General features: G+C 43.7%; 1 protein-coding gene across 13 annotated transcripts in view; it reads left to right on the top strand.

The window, feature by feature from the left end:
• The window catches only part of LOC114772375 (E3 ubiquitin-protein ligase ubr3-like), a 32,098-nt gene extending 14,524 nt beyond the window's left edge, over nt 1–17,574 (top strand). For 4 of the 13 annotated variants that reach the window (XM_028965308.1, XM_028965307.1, XM_028965301.1 and 1 more), the window contains 16 exons: nt 571–659; nt 3,664–3,813; nt 4,141–4,274; nt 5,205–5,315; nt 5,959–6,159; nt 6,364–6,500; nt 8,987–9,072; nt 10,071–10,176; nt 11,490–11,587; nt 12,959–13,083; nt 13,679–13,786; nt 13,865–13,990; nt 14,082–14,261; nt 14,922–15,131; nt 15,207–15,346; nt 15,839–17,574. In XM_028965308.1, the coding sequence (XP_028821141.1) occupies nt 571–659; nt 3,664–3,813; nt 4,141–4,274; nt 5,205–5,315; nt 5,959–6,159; nt 6,364–6,500; nt 8,987–9,072; nt 10,071–10,176; nt 11,490–11,587; nt 12,959–13,083; nt 13,679–13,786; nt 13,865–13,990; nt 14,082–14,261; nt 14,922–15,131; nt 15,207–15,346; nt 15,839–15,956 (2,119 nt within the window). In that variant the 3' untranslated portion in view covers nt 15,957–17,574. Of the gene's footprint in view, nt 1–570; nt 660–3,663; nt 3,814–4,140; nt 4,275–5,204; nt 5,316–5,958; nt 6,172–6,363; nt 6,501–8,986; nt 9,073–10,070; nt 10,177–11,489; nt 11,588–12,958; nt 13,084–13,675; nt 13,787–13,864; nt 13,991–14,081; nt 14,262–14,921; nt 15,132–15,206; nt 15,347–15,838 lie in introns of all 13 variants that reach the window. The other 9 variants (XM_028965304.1, XM_028965296.1, XM_028965306.1 and 6 more) reach the window with 4 other exon arrangements.
• The last annotated feature ends 353 nt before the right edge of the window (nt 17,575–17,927 follow it).

The following is a 17,927-nucleotide window of genomic DNA, read 5'->3' as shown; positions in this document are numbered from 1 at the left end:
CATGACATCCGGCAGTAAACTCCTCCCATCGGCGATGTTCCCCACCACGTCCGTTCATCATTTTTTTTTTTTTTTTTTTTTTATCTCAATCTTTCATTGCCAACCATTGGCTTTTATAGTACGTTGGCACAAAGTACCTAAATAAAGATTACAAATCATTTAAATAAAAATCTTTTTCCATATCATAACCTTTAAATGAATCACCATGAAGTTTAAAACATAAAACATTATTCATTTACATTTATATTTACGGCATTTACCAGACGCCCTTATCCAGAGCGACTTACAATCAGTAGTTACAGGGACAGTCCCCCCCGGAGCAACTTAGGGTTAAGTGTCCTGCTCAGGGACACGATGGTAGTTAGTGGGATTCGAACCCGGGTCTTCTGGTTAATAGGCGAGTGTGTTACCCACTAGGCTACTACCACCCACTATTATTCACAATGCAGACACGATCTGGTAGTTTATGGTATTGATTTTAACCAGTTGAACTTATAAAGAAGGCTTTTATATGTGTGTGTTGAGTTTGGTCCCTTCTGACCATTGTTTTTTTTTTTTTCTTGACTGCAGACGCCAGAGGGCTCGGGAGCGACAGCAGAAGCTCCTGGCCGAGTTCGCCTCCAGGCAGAAGAGCTTCATGGAGACGGCCATGGACGTGGGTAAGCTATCGCGCCACAGTGAGCGAGTAAATGGAGCCAAAAGAGGCTCATTAGAAAACCAGGACCACTTTGCTCTGGTGGAAAAAGTGAAGTGATTGTCATTGTGGAACACCACCACTGGCCCTTAATCTGCAATCGTACAATCTGCCGGCACACATCATCGGTCCAAAACATTTGAGCTCCTCTAGTAGGAGGCTTCACCAAACAAACTCTGAGGGAGCATGCTTCATAATCCTGTTCTCTTGTCCAAAACTATAATGCAGTCCTCCAGCTTTTTTTTCTGAACATTCTTATGTCTTTGGTTTAGTAAATGTTCAAGAAATAGTCTAGGGTAGATAAAAACTCAGAATTTGCTCAGTCAGAGGTATTAAAAAGTACACTTGAATGAATTGGACAGTTTTATGTGTGGCAAATTTCATGGATTAATATTTTGACCTCAAGAAAAGATTGGATTATCATCACCATGGTCTCCAGCCCAATCTTTATTTCATTACTGTTATTAATGCCAATGTGGCATCACGGATTTGTTGAATACATGGTATAACAAGTACAGATCTTTATAATAATTATTTATGATGAATTGACCATTGTGGCCTTTTGGATCTAGTCCAGTCATTTGCACTGTAGTGAAGATGAAGAATTATACCTGATAATGTATGGGATTTGGACCTTGTTCTCTTCTCAGAGAGCCTTTTCTCCACTACAAGGTGACCCAGGATGTTGGGGTTGAGGGCCCATGGAGTTAGTAGAGGGTCCTTTCGCAGAGGGACCTTTTGATGTAGTGCTTAGTGGATGAATAATGTGGATCCCGATGACTGAGTGCTAATACGTGTTAGACAGTAGGTAGTGAAACCAGACAACGTTTCTGGGGAACCTGGTGCTGCATGGAACATTTTAAACAACAAGTCATGAAGGTGCAGAGTAACAATGTGCAACTGCTGCTGTAGTAGAAATGTAATAGAGATGTGTTCTGAACATATGTGGCAGAGCGTGGAAAGGCTGGTGGTGGGAGATGGGCTTTCCTCAGTCTCCGCAGGAAGTAAGGCCCTTTTGAGAAAGCCCTTTTTTTGAGACACTGAAGGCACAGGGTGGTGGCCTTGAGACATGTTGGAACAATGACAGAGCTCAGTGAGATGTTGAAGATGTTGGTGAGAACCAGCTGGTCTGCACATTCTCATCTTCCAGGGATGTCTGGTCCAGCAGCCTTTCGTGAGTTAATTCTGCAAAGAATTCCTCACATCCGCCAGGGTTACACAGACGTCCCCGATGACATTAAACCGTGTTTGTTTTATGGCTTATGCCTAATGTTCAGGTTTATCGACGTGAAGAATGGTCTGGTGGGGCTCTCTGCCGTCACGTTTGTTGTCACAGATTGGAGTGTAAGGTCACTGAGGACAAACATTTGCGCTGGGATTTTAAACAGGCGAATTGGTCAAATGGCAAAGATTTTTTTAAAATATTATTTAACTCAACAGCAGCAATACTCTGAGTTGACAAGGCTATCGAGATAAAGGGAATGAGGGAGAAGACCTTCTGAATTGGATTTTTTTAACAATAGGGGAAAAATCTCTTTTTGCTCTGCTAGATTTAAATAAAACCAAAAAGCCAAAATCGTAACTGATTTATGGAAGTTAAATGATTTTGAAGCGAGTATTGAACTGCCAGTATCTTCATCAACAGTCAATATATTGGCTTTTAGTTTCCGGATGAGCGAGAGCGGAGCAATTATGCAAAGAAATAAATATCAGTTGCATAATATGAACATTTTAAAATCAGATTTTATTTAGTAAAATGCAAATTGCAATTCACAATAACTAATAATTTTGTATTTTTTGGCCCAATTTTTAATTTTTTTTTCCATGACCCATAGTTCCATCTTTTTTCTGTAGACTTGCAACCAGACAGTTATTATTTTTCCTATTGTGGTACAGTCTGTAAGGCACTTGTGTGTGTGTGTGTGTGTGTGTGTGTGTGTCCACGTGTCTGGATTGCCTCAGGCCTGACTCTCACTCGTTCGCCACGTCTGCGAATGAAAACCATTTTATTTTCTCCTGTGATCTTCGCTCTCTGGCGGCCGAAAGCCATAAATCAGCCCTGCCGCCGCGGCTGTGACATTTCTGCCTGATATTTACTACTAAATTGAACACTGTCTTTAACATTTAGAACTAATTCCACCTAAAAGTAATTAATCTTCCGCGTTATGCCAGTCGTTGCTCTCTCTGCAGTGTGTGTGTGTGTGTGTGTGTGTGTGTGTTTGTTTAGTCTATTACTGATATTTACATTTTGCAAGTTCCATTGAAGAATGTGACCTGCAATTCTATACACCAAAAAATAGATTTATCTTTTCCCCTCTCAATAATGTGTCTGGTTATGGTGTATTCTGAGTGGTGTGTGTGTGTGTGTGTGTGTGTGTGTGTGTTGTTCTGTGAATTTCTCTGAAGTCCTTGTTTTCTCTGAAGTCCTTGTTTTCCTCTGGACATTTTATACCATCCGTTTACGAGAACGTTCTTTCCTCCATTTCACAGGATCAGCGACTGACCTTCACTGATGGGGGCACACATACACACGCACACACACACACACACACACGCACACACACACACGCACGCTCACACACGCACACACACAGTCTAAATAGTGGGTGTTTCACACTACATTAGCCGTAATGTTTTTGTTGTTTTCCACGCGGCAGCTCTCCTCTCTCCCTCATACTCTGTGTGTGTTAATTTAATGAAGAGAGGAGAAAAAAGCCCTTTAGATTTTGTGCTCGGAATAGATTAACTTTCCGCAGAGACCGTTTCTGTCCTCATTAAAGCTACATTATTCATCTCCATTGTCCAGCACTTTGCTTTATTTCTATATGGATTTGAATGTAAAGCATCTTTTGTATTAAAGAATTCTAATCTGCTACATCCTTTATCGTTGTTTGTAGAAGATAGTTCTGTTTTTTTTCTTTTTCTGCTTGTCATGGTGATTTATATTCCTTTTAACCTCCTCCTGTCAGAGTCGCCAGAAGCAGACACCGCTATGGACCTGGGCGCGTCGGAGCAGCCTGACTGCGAGGTTCTGTACGACTGCGTCATCTGTGGCCAGAGCGGATCCTCCACCGACGACAGGCCGTTTGGACTGGTGGTCCTGCTTCAGGCCTCCTCAGGTAAAAAAAGTGGCATTTCAGACCCTGCGAACTTCACCTGTACGAACACCACTACACTTTATAAAGTGGGTCCTGTTCTGAGAAGCAACAGGCGTGGACGGTCGATGAAATGGCGGGTTAAATGCTGCGCTAATGAAGTCATTTGTCTGCCCTGTTGGTGGCTGAGGGCTTCTCGGACAGCGTCATGGTGGTGAGCAGGATGGGCGTGGTGAAACACTCCAGAGGAGCTTTTGGCGAGACTGTGCGATGTAGCTGTCTAGAAGCTGTGATGGAGGGCTTAAGATGAAAATGGTTGTTAAGGCTGATCAGTGGCGCCGTGTGTCGCAGTGCTGGGCCACCGGAGCAGGAATGACCAGCCCAAGCGGCTGCCCACCAGCGACGAGGAGCACATCTACCCCGAGGACACATGCGGCGCCGCCTGCGACGTCAGACTGACGCTGCTGCAACGATTCTTTAAAGAAGTGAGTGGCCAAAAATGCACAAATCAATGACCCACAATCCTCAGTGGCTTTAGCAGACAAACATTTAGAAGATGGAAATCGAACGGGAATTGCTGGTGTCTTCCTCCTGTAAGTCGCTTTGGATAAAAGCATCTGCAAAATAAAGTAAAGTAAACATTTACAACATTTCCTTTGTGGATTTTTATTGGAAAGCGCCTATATTATCAAATCTGACCCACCCTCAACTGACCTAATCACTGTAAATATTAGACTGCGTCCAGAAATCTACAAGCAGCCAGTTTAACCTGATTTATGAAGAAGGGGAAGTGGTGGCCTAGTGGGTAAATAAGCGTTCTCGTAATCAGACGGTTGCAGGTTCGAATCCCGAACCGCCAAGGTCCCGTCCCCACACACTGCTCCCCGGGCGCCTGTCATGGTGCACACTGCTCACTCAGGGGGATGGTTAAATACAGAGGACACATTTCACCGTGTCACTGTGTGCTGTGCTGCAGTATTTCACAATGACAATTGACAAGTTATTACATCGTTATTACATCATACATTTTGTATGAAACTGAGATATTTATAAATGAAAGCTACTGTTGATTGAACAAAAACCCACCAAATCCACCGAAGCAGTTGTTGCTTGGGGGGTGGTACTTGTCTAGTTGGTCAGACACTCGCCTGTGAACCAGAAGACCCAGGTTCAAATCCCACTTACTACTACTATGTCCCTGAGCAAGACACTTAACCCTGAGTGTCTCCAGGGGGGGGACTGTCCCTGTAACTACTGATTGTAAGGCACTCTGGACAAGAAAATATGAAAAATGCCACAAATGTAAAAATAATTCATCATGTTTAATGTAATCTAAATGTTTTGAATTTTCTCTGTCTATTCTCAAGGCCTCGTCTGGGTCCATTTACAAAGCAGCTTGTGTGTTTTCGTTGCAGAGCTCGTGTCTGCAGTCAGTGTCCATTGGTTGGGATGGAGGGGTGTACGTACAGACCTGCGGACACACCCTTCACATAGACTGCCATAAATCCTACATGGAGTCCCTACGGGTGGGTTTTTACCTTGCAGATGGCATAAATCAGTCGCCACACTAGATGCACACAGTCATTTCTGTTCATACATAACAGGCGTTTCACTGCTTTTGTTGAGCTCGAGTCGTACGTATGTGCAGCCGAGATGCGCCTTCCTGTGAATATGACAACCCATTAGTAGTCCATCCGTCAAAGTGATTGGCTTTTCAAACGGATATTCCAGAGGGCCGCTTGCCCAAACGTTTACTGCGAGGGCAGTAATTCATCACGCTGCGCGCTGGACGCACTTGGTATGGAGTCAGAACACCGGGAGACATGTTGACACCACATTACTTCAACCTGTCAACCCGTCTTTTTTTTTTACATGAGAGATGCATAATCCCTATAATGTCTGGTAATGTAAACTCTGTGCTTATCTTGTGTTTATTAAAATTTCCCTTGGAACATAAATCATCAGATGAATGAGACGACCAATAATAATGTTGTAGTGAATATCAGAAAATTGTAATTTGTAGACTGTTTATGATTTATTGCATTTTTGATTGAGATTTTAAAATGACCAATGCATACGGGTCAATAAACTGGAATATTGAATAAGAAGTGTCTGTATGTATGTATGTATGTATGTGTTTTTGACAGGCTTTTATGTGTTGCTCCTCAGAATGACCAGGTGCTGCAGGGCTTCTCTGTGGATAAGGGCGAGTTCACCTGTCCCCTCTGCCGACAGTTTGCCAACAGCGTGCTGCCCTGCCGGCCCGGCCAGGTGACGGAGGCGGGCGCCTGGCACGCGCCCTGCCACAAGCCCGCCCACGTTCTGGTGAAGGAGGTGGAGGACCTGCAGGATCAGCTGGGGATTTTCCCAGTAAGCTTCACTGTAAGGCTGTTTGCACTTTTCTTTTTCCTCCATGTGGGGATTTAATTTTCCTTCATTTCATTGATTTTTTTTTTTTGGATGGTGACTGAGTCCATTCAGCTCTTGTGCTGGCTGAAACTGTTCATTATTTCTTTTTTGGTGTTTTGGCATGGCCATGTCTTTTCCAAATCGAACATGTTTGTTCAATTTCAGACCGAGACCAACCTGAGTAAAGAGATGGAGTCGGTGATAAAGGACATTAAAAACACTACACAGAAGAAATACATGGACTATGGCAGGAATCCCGGCTCTCCCGACAATGACTTCCTCTTCATGTATTCAGTGGCCAGGTAAAGATGGGTAATAACATTGGTAGTAGCCTAGTGGGTAACACACTCGCCTATGAACCAGAAGACCCGGGTTCGAATTCCACTTACTACCATTGTGTCCCTGAGCAAGACACTTAACCCTAAATTGCTCCAGGGACACTGTCCCTGTAATACTGATTGTAAGTCGCTCTGGATAAGGGTGTCTGATAAATGCTGTAAATGTAAATGTAACATCAAAATTAAAATCAAAATAAAAAGTTAGGCCAGAATATTCCTACGATAATATCAACAGATGCAAACAAAGCCATATTTTGGAATGGGGATTCTATTTGATTCTAAAAGGCCAGAAAGTACGGAACATGGGTCATGGATGTCTGCCTGCTCTCCAAATAGTCGTGTTTTCACGGTTAATCTGTGCACATCAGTCGTACAGTCCTACAAAATCTATTAATCTATTACCAAATGAATCAGAATATCTTTATTATCATTATAATGCTGTCCCTGAGCCGGAGAGGTATTTTAAATACTGTGTGTGGCTTAAAAGAAAAGCTAGCTTAAAAGAAGACATATAATAATATAATACAAATATAATAATATATACAAATATACATTTCTTCCGGCGCCCCCAGCGAGTGGCAGCCCGTTACGGCAGCTCTGCTCATTTCTGAGCTTCTTTCTTATTTTTCCTATTTTATTCTCTTACTTTTTTGTTTTTATAACCCGTAACTCAAATCCGACAACATGCACTACCGTTTCGTGCTAGTTTTAACCATTCTTCTCTATAACAAAGACCTCACAGCTGACCACACACTTTGGCACATTCTGTTAAATTGTTAACTGTTTAAATTGTAAATTTGTACATATATACAGGTACATATTTATCTTATTTTTTTTGCTGCTATTACCTTCTGCTTCTATCCACTTTCTGCCGTGACAAGTGCAATTTCCCACTTGTGGGACTAATAAAGGTTTATCTTATCTTAATACAGAATATGATACAATGATAACGATAAAAAATGATTTATGCATCCAGCCGAATTGGCACCATATTTTTTGAAAAGTGGAATAAAATGAATGTGATTCTGCGTTTGTAACTGATGAACAGAGGAGTTGGTGGTGTTTATTTTAGATGAAACTCATTTTCTATTTTAATTTGTAAATATTCACTTTATTTTTTGGTTTAATCCTCTCGGAGTTGGTGTCAGCATTATTATTATTATTATTATTTAGGGGGAAACTGTATCTTTCCTTATACCTGAAATAACTGAAGTGCCATTGTTCTCTTTTTATTTTCTGTGACCGGAGGGGTGTGACAGGGTGTCTGCGACGTGTCCATGTGTCCCTGAGGGGATGAGCGAGAACGTTGTTGGAGCAGAACGGGGTTGGCTCGCTACTTTTGCTCTGCCAGTCACGTCTGATGTTCGCCATCATACCCTTTGTTATATGTCAGTCCCTGTCCTGTCTGGGCGTCTACTTCCCCCTCATTTTCTTTGTACTCTCCCATCCGTCTCCCGCTCTCTCTCGGTGTTCACCGAGCGCTGCAGATATTGCCAGAGGAACGGAAGAGTGGAAAATTCCCCTCACACGCAGCCTTTCTTATCAGCGGCAGCCAGATGGGGCTCGACACGGCTGCATTATCATGGTGAAATTGTCCCCCATCCTCCCTCTTTCCTGCTCTCTAAAAAGCCCTTCAATTTGCCCCACCCCCTTGGACAAGTGGGGTCTCCAGATCAGGATAATTACATCTACACCTAGCGTCTGCTCTAGCATCATTTATTCCACGCCTGTTTACTTCTTCTGTTTTATAGAGATAGAAGGAGTGTCGTATTGACCTGGTATGATTTGAGGGTTTGGCATTTGCTGTCCCCTCTGCCATCGTTCGCTCGCCATGCTGATCAATGAGAATCAACTTCAGAGGGGAAAGGCACTCATCATTATTCTGCTATTTGGTTAATGGAAGACCAGAGTCTGGAAAAATGAAGCTGTGTAATGACGTGCCTCTCTGCAAATGAGCTCTACCCAGCGAGGGAAGTCACAATATGCAGCACACAATATTTTTTTTATCATTGGCAATGATAACCAGTCGCAATGCAGTCAAAGCTGAATATGGTATTCAGAGAAGCAGGATTTCTTGGGATTTTTGCATAATTATTTTATTTTTTTGCAATGTTGTAAGATGCACAAATATTTTAGCCCAGCATTGTCCAAAAAGCACATTAAACCACTTAAATCTGATCAACTAAATAAGAGATGTGTTCCTTGTTAATTATTCCAAAGATGCAGTTTATACCATATTTCCAGCGTAAAACCGTAAAAACATCGGTGAAGGCAGAGATTATACATTATTAATATTTCATGAGTAATTTGTTTATTTGCACCACATGATTATACTTGGTCCACTTTTGATGTCTTGAACTTAATGCGAGAATGCGAACGGAACTCCAAAGATCCGTATTATTAGTGGAGCGACTAGATTTGTCAGACCGACTGTCTTTCTCTTCCCTCAGGACCAACCTGGAGCTGGAGCTGGTCCATCGAGGAGGAAACCTGTGCTGCGGCGGAGCCAGCGCCGCTGCCAAACGCTCCTGTCTGAGTGAGTTCGAATCCCTGGTACAAATCTTTACAGGACTGGAGGAAGCAGCAATCCAAGCGAGTTGGGCTGTAAGCGGTCTACTTTAGTGCAGAAAGTTGTGAAATTCCACGTTCTTTTTTACTCTGACCAGCACAAGACCTTGATGAAATGCTGACAAGCACGGCTCAGCTTTCTCTTTCATTGCCACATTAAACACACGGTGGCGCTGACAGCGGAATTTTACCCCGGTCACACTACATTAGCGCTCACAGCTGGGCAGGGGGATACCGGGCTGGAGGGCCCACATCTCCCACAATGCCACGGGATACATTTTACTGTGAAGACTTTCTGATGAGGTGAAATACAGTGATAAAGTTCACTAACATCAATGGGGCAGGTAGCCTTGTGGAATAGAAGTAATGTCAGTTTCATTTTGCCTTTTGAAACCGGTTCAGATGCACAAATGAAATTGTTGTGCATCTTATAGCCTGTAGGGGGCAGTGTTGCTCCGCGTTTCGTCTCTGCTTCATCAGAGAGCAGGCAGGCTAATACAAGTGACTGGGACTAACAGTACAGAAAGTTCTCGGTGTGAGAGTGATGTACCTACCCATCCATATTTTTTTGCCAGTGAGATAAATAATAAAAACCCAGTAGAAGTGGGCAAGTAAATGTATCGTGCGTCCAACAGCACGTTGGATAAAATCATCCAAAAACAGTATTTCTGTTCCGTTGGGCTTGCGGGATGGGTTTTTGTTTAGATCGATGGCTTTGAGTTGGCGAGTTGGGCCGTGTGTGTGCAGATTCCACAGAGTGCATCTTCTCTGCTTGTTTTATTGCTTTTTGGTGGAGTTTCTGCTCTACCGCGTCCACCTTTTGTTTTGGTGTCTTCTGGGTTTTTGTGGTTGTGATTGGACACTGATGAATTACCCAGTGGCTCTTGCCCTGCTTATATAGATGATTTGTATTAATTTCTAAATGCATGATGACATCACGCCGTGTTTTGGTTTTTGTTCCCGCAGATCAGCTGTTCCATGTGTTGGCCATGCACATGCGGCTGTACAGCATCGACTCGGCGTACAACCCGTGGACCCGCCTGACGCAGGTCACACACAGCCGGGAGTCCGAGTGAGTCGTGGCACACACACACACTCACACACACGTATACACACACGCACCTATAATCAGTCTGTGTAGCCAATACAAACAATAGCAGCAGGGAATTGGTCACCATAGATACCGGTAATCATTTCTGGCATGGGTGCAGCCATTATCAGAAAAAAAAAAAAATATATATCACACACACACACACACACATTTTTTGTCAATTGTGTGCAGCCCATCAAAAAGGTTGCTGGTCAAAATCAGCACCATCGTATTAACATCCCAACAATCAAAGCTGCTAAAAGCCTCGTTTCATTAGCCTTCACCGCGCCTCTGTGACTTTAACCAAAAAGGTGTTTGTTGGCTCACTGAGCAAGTCCGTTTACACGGAAAATCTCGTCTCTTTTTCCTGACTGGTTCACACTTTGAAATCCAATGTTCTCCGTCTCTGGGGAGATGTGGGGATCTTACCGGCTGCCTCCGTGGCGGCGTTGCTGTCGAAAGGGGAGAGCGGCTACGTTTATACTTGTTAGACCGAAAGAGCTTTTAGCCGCCTGCTCACCAGGGAGCAATTAGGTGCTAAAAAGACCTTGTTAGAGGACCTGGACTAGGGCAGGTCTCCAAGGCCCCGGGCCATTCGTCTCACGCTGTTTAAAAAGACGTCCGCTATTGTAATCCATTCGCGTTTTCAGATTCCGTCAGCGACCTGTGCTAATGGTCTTTTTTTTATATTAACAGCAACATTTAGATTCATGTGCTTGACTTTTTCTCTGATTCCCAACCCCCCCAAATCAAGGTCACAGGTGCAAACGCTTTTATCCAAAGCGACTTACAGGAAGAGGACCCCAGCAATTCACGTTCGATTTCTATAGATTTTGAGTTACAAAACTAAGAGCCCTGATGAGGCCCCACATGCTCGAAGAAGTGCTAGACGAAGAAAAATAATTATTATTATTATATATTATTTTATTTTTTTAATTTTGTGCAGTGTGTGTGCGTGTGTAAGTGTTAGATTCGTGGGTTTTCAACTGCTTCTTAAAGCAGCGCTTGTCAGCTGTTATAAAAAGCCCATTTAAATGGAGATGGCAATCTGGCAGCGACCGCCGCCTCGCAAACACGCCCGACACTACGACCAAGAGCTCCTGCCGGACAATTAAAAATGTCATCAGCTCTGACGTGCATTTAAAGTGTCTGGACATGTGGGACAGACTTCTCATTTTTTTATAGCACCGTCCAGAATACATGACTTGAGTGTTTTAGAATTCAGCCTGCAGAGGTGAGCTGTTGCATGGCGGTTGCATCATGTTAATACATTTCTGTGTGTTTGCACTTTGAAGGTGTGGTGACGATCGTCCAGAGGTGCCCATGCTTTTCAGAGACGTGCCCTCCCTCCTCATCATCTTCGTCCTCACCATGCCACAGCCTCTGCGCAAAGGTATGACGCTGCTCCATCGCCAAGTACAAATTACTCTAATTTGTTCCTGAATGTTCTGCCACGTTGTGCACACAACTTCTGAACCAGAAGACCCAGGTTCAAATCCCACTTACTACCATCGTGTCCCTGAGCAAGACAGTTACAGGGGACTGTCCCTGTAACTACTGGATAAATATTGAAAATATAAATGTCTCTGGGTTCCATTAGCAGAACAGTCATAAATGTCACCATTAAAAGCAATATAATCCAAATGGACCAGCTCCACCTCCATATAATGGAAATGCATCACAATATTTTGTTTTTTTTTTTATGTTTATTTACTTTCTCAATATTTCTTGCCCTATATATGGGGGGCAGGGCCAAATAATACGTTTTATCAGTGCTGGTTCTTACGACGTGAATCACCAGGTTGAGGTTCTTTCATGACGTGCTGATCGCTGTGGCTCACAGTAGGACCGCCCGGCCTCTCCACGCAGGATTATCTGAATCACAGCAATCTAATGCTGAGGGCCACAGCGGCTCTGGAAGTGCCATGAGCAGCAGGACTGGAAGCAGGGAGGTCATGAAAGGGCCCCGGCTCTAATGGAGTTCGGCCTCAAGGCCGCCACCCGAGCAGGTAATGAGGATGGCTAAAAAACTGCTCCAGGCCCATATCCTGCGTTCACAATGAATTAGACTTTCTGCTTTATGACCATAGTACCACGTGGGCAACCCCCAGCCGGACTTCGTATCGCTTCCGTTCCCACGTTGATTAAGGCAAAATGCAGTGTGCAGAGATGGGTACAAAACGAAGTCGTTATATTAAAACTGCTGTTATCAGAGGGAAGGGAACACCATCAATGTGAGTTTAAGGTGATGCTTTATGATTATTATCACACCACCATCAGCAGCAGCAGCTTTATGAAGAGTGAGACGGACCTCCCAGTGGGAGCAGGAGATCGATCTGATGGTCTCCTGAAGACCCTCCACAAGAGCTGTTTTAAGTGGGCAATAGAGGGTGCAAACGTGGAGATTAGTGTTACTTTACAGCAGGTGATCCAGTGCCAACAATATGGAAACATACATACACACATCACATAGATATATATTTTATAAAGTTCGTTTTTTTTCTTCTTCTCTGTAACCAAAATAAAACTGAACTGTCTTTTAGGAAAATATATACTAATGGACTATATTAAATTGAAAATAATGTAAATGTTCATTACGTGTAAACATATTTTTATTTTTTTATTATGGCTGACGTCTCATGAAAATCCCGGAAATGTCCAAAAAACAAATCACCCTTTTTTTTTTTATTTAATTTAATCAATTTAAGGTCTTCTAGTTCACTTTTCATTAATGCAAAGCAATTTGTTTTTTTTTCTCTTGCAGAGCACTTTACTTGCGTGGTGAAAGTGTTGTACCCGCTGCTGTACACTCAGGCGCTGGCTGCGCTCTCCATTAAATTCACTCCCGAGGAGAGACGGGCGTGGCTCGCGTCCGGGGCTCACCAAAAGGTAAAAACACCAAATCTACAAAATATCTCCAGCGGAAAAAAAGTCAAACTAAAATGTGTGCGCTGGTTTTATTTTTTTTTTCCCCATTATTAAGAATAAGAGGTATTATATTCTAATAATAGCCTTTAGTAGAAGTGACTGCTGGACCCATGCCGGGTTTTAGCTCTGAACACATGTGCTTATAAGGAGATGTGAGATTTGCGGCTTGAGCTGCTCAGGGTTTTAAGTGTGGTGTGCTGCCTTCAGCGAATCGCCATTGTTCTCCTGCTGGGGCTTTGCGGAGCGTCTCCTGCTGTCATTAATGGAGACGGCCTCCACAAGCTGCTTTGTTTGTTGGAATCCCTGTCGTCATGGATACGACTCTATTTTTATTTAAAATAAAATAAAGGAGTGAAGATGGTGCGGGGAAAGACTTTTAAAGCCCTTAAATTCCACCTCTCCAGATGAGGCGGAACTGAAGCGAGCAGCAGATAAGAGCCGTTTTTGAAGCAGCTTTCAGATTGATGAATGTGGCTGAATTGACCCCCTTTTTAAAAGTTGAGGCAAGTTGTTCACTGATCTTCTGAACGCTCGGAATCTCCACTTATTTCAGCAGAGTGGCTTCAACACCGAGACGTCATGGGAAGCGCTCCTCAGCCACCTGGTCAGCGAGCTCTCGGCAGCAAAAACTTTATACGAGGTCAAGGCCGAGGAGGGATCCACGGTGAGGGACACGGGTCTGGAAACGGCCGATTTGTCGGGGGGTTCGCGTTTAACTCCGCATCGCTCTGTCTCTGTGTAGCTGAGCTCCACGGTGTGGACTCCACAGTCTATAGAGTTGACCCTGCAGCAGTTCTGCCTGCCTTACCTGCGCCTGTCCTGCCTGCTGCAGCACCACCTTTATGGAGACGGTCTCACAGGCTGCCTGGTTTGGACACAACTTTCATGAAACTGTTATCCGTATAAATGATGGACGTGTGCAAGTTGTGGGCATTTAAGCACGCTCTGCTTGGTTCCAGAACGAGGAGGAGTTCTCGGTGTTGTCCGCTTGTCTTGGCCTGGTGTCCCCTGCAGCGCAGCCCGGCAGCCAAGTGAGCAGCGCGTCCTGCCTGGAGTGGCCGGTCAACCCCTTCGCCCTGCTGTCCCAGTGGTGCTCCGAGGTGACCAGCCTCCCGGAGTCCCAGGCGGAGCAGACGGTGGTGAGAAATGAGGTCTAAGTGGACCTCCATGGCCATGCATCCTTCGTCTCCCTGCGTCTCCGCTGTTTATTTATTACCAAGGACGCTACCAGATGCTTTGTCAGTTAAACGCCACTCCACAGCTTTTATTGAAGGCGGCAAATTACATAAATGACTCAGTTATTGCCTCGGCTCTCAAGCAGTCACTTTACGACCTGCAGCCTGGTCCCATGTTACTGATGTTACTGATGCCCCAGTTTCACACGTCATGTACATTACACAGGCTGTGTCATTTAAATTATGAGACTCCAAGTGAACTTATTTTTCCGTTGCAAGTTGACCACATTCCCATACTCAAGTAGTTCTAAATTCATTTTTAGTTTTCTCTTGTTCGTCAGCCAAATATATTACACATTGTTGTTCCATTCATTTGAATAGATGGAATTAAAACATTGGACAAATTTATGTGGAAAAGAAAATGTATAAAATATATATAAATTGAGTGATTTAAATGTTAATTGTTGTGCATGAATATACTTAATTGATTTAATTTTGAGCATTTGAACCAGTCATATAAAAGAACACATGTAGACTCAAGTGTAGAATAGTAACCTGTTTGATAAATAATTTTTTCATAGAATGAAGTGGTGGTGATTTATATATATATTTTTTTTCATTTAGACTCTGGTGGTCCAGGATCCCCGGTGGGAAGCTCCCCGCCTGCTCCACCTGCCAGACAACTACAACACCATCTTCCAGTACTACCACCGCAAGGCCTGCACCGCCTGCAGCAAGGTGCCTAAAGACCCCGCCCTCTGCCTTGTCTGCGGGGCCTTCGTCTGCCTCAAGGGGGCGTGCTGCAAGCAACAGGGCATCTGCGAATGTGTTCTTGTAAGTTCCAAAATGTCTGGATATTCTCTTTCTGCTAGAATAATTCTATACAATAACTGAGTGATGTTACCGCAGCACTCTCAGCACTGTGGAGCCGCCACGGGGATCTTCCTCCTGATCAACGCCTCGGTTATCATCATCATCCGAGGCCATCGCTTCTGCTTGTGGGGGTCCGTGTACTTGGATGCCCATGGAGAAGAGGACCGAGACCTCCGGTATGGCTCAGTTGGAGCAAATGCAGAGTAAATCAAAAAGTCTGTGTCCAGGGTGTGAGGGATCTGTGATGATCTTCCTGCTTCGGGGCAGTGGTGGCCTAGCGGCTAATGAAGCGGCCCTGTAATCAGAATCCCACTGAGGTCCCCTTGATGAAGGTCCCGTCCCCACACACTGCTCCCTGGGCGCCTGTCATGGCCGCCCACTGCTCACTCAGGGTGATGGGTTAAATGCAGAGGACAAATTTCTCTGTGTGCACTGTGTGCTGTGCTGCTGTGTATCACATGTGACAATCACTTCACTTTCAGTACAGGGTCTGTTTTGAGGTTCATGACCATACAGGGAGCATTTTACCCATTCTTTATGCTACTAGTCCAGTTTGATAAGACAGATTTTTGCAGTGGTCATGGGTGGAGAACCTTGGTGATGTTCTTCACTGTATAGAACCAGAAAATCTTTTTTTTTTTTTTTTAACTCCTTGTTTTCCGTTGCAGGAGAGGCAAGCCTCTGTTCCTTTGTGAGGAGCGATATCGCGTGCTGGAGCAGCAGTGGGTCTCACACACCTTCGACCATATCAACAAGCGCTGGGGTCCACACTACAATGGACTTTGACTTTTGACCTCTGTACCCCTGAGGGGTCTCCACTGACCCCTGGTCTTGTCTGTAAATCCTTTGGTAAAATGAAATATAAAGCAAACATGCAGTTGGCTCGGCTGCTGCTCCAGCCTTGGTTTATGTGATGTTTTAGTGCACAATCATGACTAATGAATTACTGTGTGTGGGTGTGGGTGTGTTTAAGAGAAGAGCAAGGCATAAATAAGTGGTTTTTGTGTGGAGTTACAGCTTGGTGGAGCACGGTGTTTGAGACCCGCTTCCATCATCCAGAAGGAGATGTAGGTTCTCCAGGAGTGCAATGTTCATCAATTGTAGAAAAAAAAAAGAACCTTTAATTTCTGAAAGCATTTTAGAAACGTTATTTAAAAAGGATCCAGTCAGCATCACCCGGTTCTAAATACAGTGCAATCCCTTCACACCTGAGTTAATGCATTTTTTTACTTGGTTTTATTGTTTCATGTGGTGACCTTTTAGCACGTACCGAGCGGTGGTAGCATGTTTAAAAAGTGTTACTGAAACGTTCTGCTGGTGCTACACCATCGATCCAGCCACCGTTCTTTTAATGTTGGTGCGGGTTAGCTTCTACCAAGAGCGATGCCAGTTACAAGCAAACAGAGAGGCTCTGGTTTACGGCGCGGGTTGCACTTCATCCTCAGGAATTTAGTTGTGTTCTTCTGGGTTTTTTTTTTTTTTTTTTTAGCTCTAGTTTGGGGTAAAAAAAAAAAACTTTAAACTATTTAAATAAATGCTGCTATTCTTGTTTTGGAAATTTGTGATGTTTGTAAAAGAGGAAAAATTATTGTATGTTTTTTCTTGTTTTAGTTTTTTCTTCTTCTTGGAGAAATGAAGGCCGTGTTTTAAGTGGTAGTTTGCCACCGGCTCGGGCCGATGTGTGATGTCGACCATCCCAGCCACGTTGCCCTTCTGAGGGGTCTCCAGCAGACACTAATGCCCACCTCACCGCCGCGGTCATGTGCCATTCTCTTCCCCTGGGCACCCTCCCCTGAGGATGCCCTGGTAGCCAAAGCCGCTCTGTCTGCTGTAGCTCTGCACGCCACGCAGCAAGGCCATGGGAAAACATAGACCTACATTTGGTCTTTTCTAGCGTTTATTGGAGTGATTTGTGCACTATTGTTAAATAAATATATAGTGCTGAAAAGGTAGTGCTCTCCTTAGCCGAGAAGCTACAGGAAAAACATGTAACTTGCGAAAGCGCTGGTGGATTAACCAAAACCTCTATCTAATTGGCATAAGCGGCATTGCCGTGGATTTTTATAAATGAGTGCCAGTTTGAGATTTGAGTGGTTAATTAATTTATTTTTTGTCCGGAATTGCATCCTCTTCTGCAGCGCACAAGGCGTTATGCACAAGATTTTCATTCACAGATGTAAGTATTAATCTGAAGATTTCAAACTGGCACTCAGTCATCCTTTAGTTTGGATTTGAAATAAATTTCTGTTTTCCCTCTATTTATTCAGATTAGATGTTTCAATGCATACATAGCCTGCAAATGCCTGGAAATATTTATTAGCAATGCAATTAAAAATGAACTGTTTTGTATTATTTTTGTCCTGTTTTCCCTAAATAATATTGAAAAAAGATTTTCACATTTTCATGTTCATTTGTGATCCTTTGCCCCCGTTGGTTTCATTCCTCATTTTGAATCCAAGCATACCTGACAGTGCATTTAATGTCTGGAATAAATGCACATGACTTCAGGCTCTTAAATCCTTGTTCAGGAACCGTCATCATTTTCAACCAGGATTTATTGGATTTCTGGAAGAACATCATGAAAACTGAAAAATATGAATTGTTATCCCTTTGGTTAATGCTATCTGTGTTTTAAGCTCCTTCCCCCCTTTATTGTTCCTTTTGAGTGACTGGTGTAAAATCAAAACTGCAAGACCCGGGTTGTGGCTCATGCGTGACCGACGATAAGCTGAATACAGTACATTACTGTAGGTGCTG

This window comes from Denticeps clupeoides, unplaced genomic scaffold, assembly GCF_900700375.1.
Source record: "Denticeps clupeoides unplaced genomic scaffold, fDenClu1.1, whole genome shotgun sequence".
NCBI lineage: Eukaryota > Metazoa > Chordata > Actinopteri > Clupeiformes > Denticipitidae > Denticeps > Denticeps clupeoides.
This window is presented reverse-complemented; position numbering and strand designations above follow the sequence as displayed.